This window comes from Acyrthosiphon pisum, unplaced genomic scaffold, assembly GCF_005508785.2.
Source record: "Acyrthosiphon pisum isolate AL4f unplaced genomic scaffold, pea_aphid_22Mar2018_4r6ur Scaffold_1730;HRSCAF=2229, whole genome shotgun sequence".
NCBI classification, from domain to species: domain Eukaryota; kingdom Metazoa; phylum Arthropoda; class Insecta; order Hemiptera; family Aphididae; genus Acyrthosiphon; species Acyrthosiphon pisum.
This window is the reverse complement of record NW_021766329.1, coordinates 4,877-8,092: the sequence shown is the minus strand read 5'-3', so window position 1 is coordinate 8,092 and position 3,216 is coordinate 4,877. Positions and strand designations below refer to the sequence as shown.

Here is a 3,216-nt window from a genome sequence, read left to right as displayed (position 1 = left end):
TAACCAAATCAACATAGTATTTCGCGACACACTATTTATGTACTTAATTCACTTATTCTATTCTCATATTTTAATCACTATCACTATCAATATCCGAAAGTCTAATAGAATATCTATAGGTGTTATTGACTATTTCTAATTCATCCATATCCGAAAGTATATTATCTAACCAATCACCATTATTACTACTTACACCTATATAACTATTATTACTTTGGTTAATACGGTTATCGTTATTACTATTATTAGTTTTTAATGTTGCTACCCTACGCATTTGTATATTTCTAAAACGTGACCATGCACCTATATCTATTTCATTGTTTATTTGAAAAAACTCATCTATAACCCTGTGTAACGGTTAGAATATAGACCTACTCCTATTACAAGTATTTATAATAATAGAATACACATAGTTTATATGGTAATCATTTTCATATTTATTTTGACATGAACATATAAATATTTGATATAATAATTAAACATACAAGGTACAACGGGTAAATATAATTCATGTATATAATTCAAAAAAGATATATTGTTCGGTAATTATCGATTAAATATAATTTAGATATAATATAAATAAGGAATGTTACAAATGACATTAATAGGTTTAACATTCACAATGAATGATGCATAGATTACTTACGGTTTCGGTGATTACGCCGCACTAATTATACTGATATCAGTGGCGGTAAACAATATACCCGTAACTGTGTACACGGTGGTGCCGGCGGTTACTGGTGGGAGCGGCGACCGTGGCGTACCGGGGTTCTAACCTGCCCGTCGTCCGGGCGGCCAAGAACACGGTGTGATACGGCGGCGACGGCAGTGTCTACGGCGGCTACGTCGGCGGTCAAGGACACGGCGTGCGTAGGTGGCTACGTCGGTGACGACTGAAGCGGCGGCGTCTACGGCGGCGACTACGGCGGCGGTAAACGGTCTTCGGCGGCAACGCGTTCTAGCCTTCCCTAAGGTGGCCGAGAACGTGTTAGCGCGGCGGCGGAACTTACAACGGCGGGTATAGTCTCCACTAATCTAGGCCGAATGCGCAGTGACTCTAACCTTCCCTAAGGTGGCCGAGAGATACTTTGCATTAGCCAGACACTAGTGAAGACTAGTGAACGGTAGGTAACTGTATAGCGGCTCGGCTCCCTTATATGTAGTTGGTGAGTCTCGTGCGCGTACAGATTTTGGGTTACCTCTCGTTACCTCTAATGATATAGTTGCCGGTGCGTAATATATTTGACGGGGTGAGCGCTCTCTGCCGGCCGTCAAGAGGTATTTAGTTTTTAATGTGCGACGTCGCTGGACAGCGCGTCGTGAGTATTGCCGGGTGATATTTCATATTCGTTACACCTGGTTGTAAGATTTATGTCGGCTTCTAATTGTTCCACAGTTTCTTCCCCCGTGGGTGCCGGTGGTTTAATTCTGTTAAACACTATATTTGCAACACATATTGTCCTTGGTCTGTTCTGTACCAGCAGTGGCCGCTCTATGTCTAGGTGGTACCTGTACGGTGTACTTGACACTCCTTCCGCGTTAGGGTTCCTGAATTCATTCACTAACCATTGACATATTTCCCTCAATTGTCCGTCCAAAAACGTTTTTGTTGGCGTATATAACATATGCCTACACTTTTGTTCAATCCAAAATCTGAATGAATGTTTTTGCCTATATATGAAAGGTTCGGGTCCATTATAAAGAAATAACAGTTTCTCCTTTATGTACTCCCCCTCCTTCTTTAGTACCACCACCAAAACACGGCCCCCTGCCCGTACAGTCAAAACCATTTCGTATATTGGTTCCTCATCGCCACTGAAACGCACCAACCTCTCCTTACCGGTTGTGTCTGTTGTTAAAAGTGCATTAATTTCCTCGCTCCTACAATTACATATTTGCATTAATAACTCGTTTCCTTTTTATAGGTTACGTTAGTTTACTTCCACCCTTATAATATTGGTTAATATTCTATAATATAGTAATTATGACTAAAAGAATAATTCTTTTTATATATCTACATACCTATATATATTTTTTTTTCTATTTTATTATCATTACACTCTTGTTACATTTTCATTTGGGTTATCGAGCCTTTCTGTTTCTGTTTCTATATAGCGAGCTTCGTTTCCGATTTTACATTTATATCTTATTATTCCTAAAATGATTATAGATACTATTAGAGTTATTACTAATATTACCATTAATACTATCTTATTTTTTTGTTCTTTTGATTCTTCCTTATCCGAATTATTATCATTATTAACATCACTATTGTTAAAATTACTTTTCTCAACGAAATTATTATTACTAATATTACTTTTATCAATATTATTATCTAGCATTGTTTTATTTTGTATGTTTTTAAATATTATTGAGCCATTATTTGCGACTATCGTAACGTTTTGCCGTCCCTTTTTAATGTAATTCTTGTATAACTTTTCAAAATAATTATCCGCGGGTATTGGAGTTGTTCTTGGTCTATTTTTAATCATTTTCCTTAAAATCGCGTCTACATCGACTGGTGTCGTCGTCTCCGGTAACGGACTACTTGTTGTAATTATTATTCTTTGTCCGCTACTACTCCCTTTAGTTCCTAACTTTTCTTCGTTTCCCCCTGTTAAAGTTATTTCACACATTTTCTTCGAAAAATATGACCTAGACTCATTTATCACCCAATCCATTTCGATATCGTCGTAAAAAATACTACATCTTATTCGAATAGCTGTTACATTGTTACTTATGTAATCAAAATTTGGCATGTAAAATTCGTCTTCGATTTCTAACGGTATATTATTGGAGTTAAATTCGCCTTTAAATTTACTAAACATGATTTTACCTACTACGTCCGCTTCCGTATTTACTTCTCCGATCGTCATTGAAATTATAAACCTATAATGTTAGTTTTTTCTTTAAATATTTGCTCAATAATTTGTAGTGTTAGACTTGCCATGCTTTATTAGTTTGTATTTATCTACTAGGAACTGTATCACCTCGTTATTTATTTATTCTAATCATAACTAACTCTTAATTAATTTATACTAATTTCGTATATTATTTCTACATCATTAATAATTATTCAATACTTTTTAATAGACTATTTCATATATTCGTCTATATACTTCAATAACGTTTCTGGTTCCGGTACATAATCCATATATTCGACCAGATCCTTGCAACACTGTGTACCTAATTTCCCTCTCCTTTTCGACATATCAT

General features: G+C 35.9%; 1 protein-coding gene across 1 annotated transcript; it reads right to left on the bottom strand.

Annotated features, from left to right (window-relative positions):
• Positions 1 to 67: 67 nt before the first annotated feature.
• On the bottom strand, positions 68 to 1,998 carry LOC115034630. The gene is made up of 2 exons (XM_029491946.1): positions 1,357 to 1,998; positions 68 to 347 (listed from the first exon to the last, which is right to left on the bottom strand). Exons 1-2 carry the CDS (start codon positions 1,899 to 1,901, stop codon positions 71 to 73), a joined length of 822 nt encoding a protein of 273 aa, XP_029347806.1. The 5' UTR covers positions 1,902 to 1,998; the 3' UTR covers positions 68 to 70.
• Between the last annotated feature and the right edge of the window lie 1,218 nt (positions 1,999 to 3,216).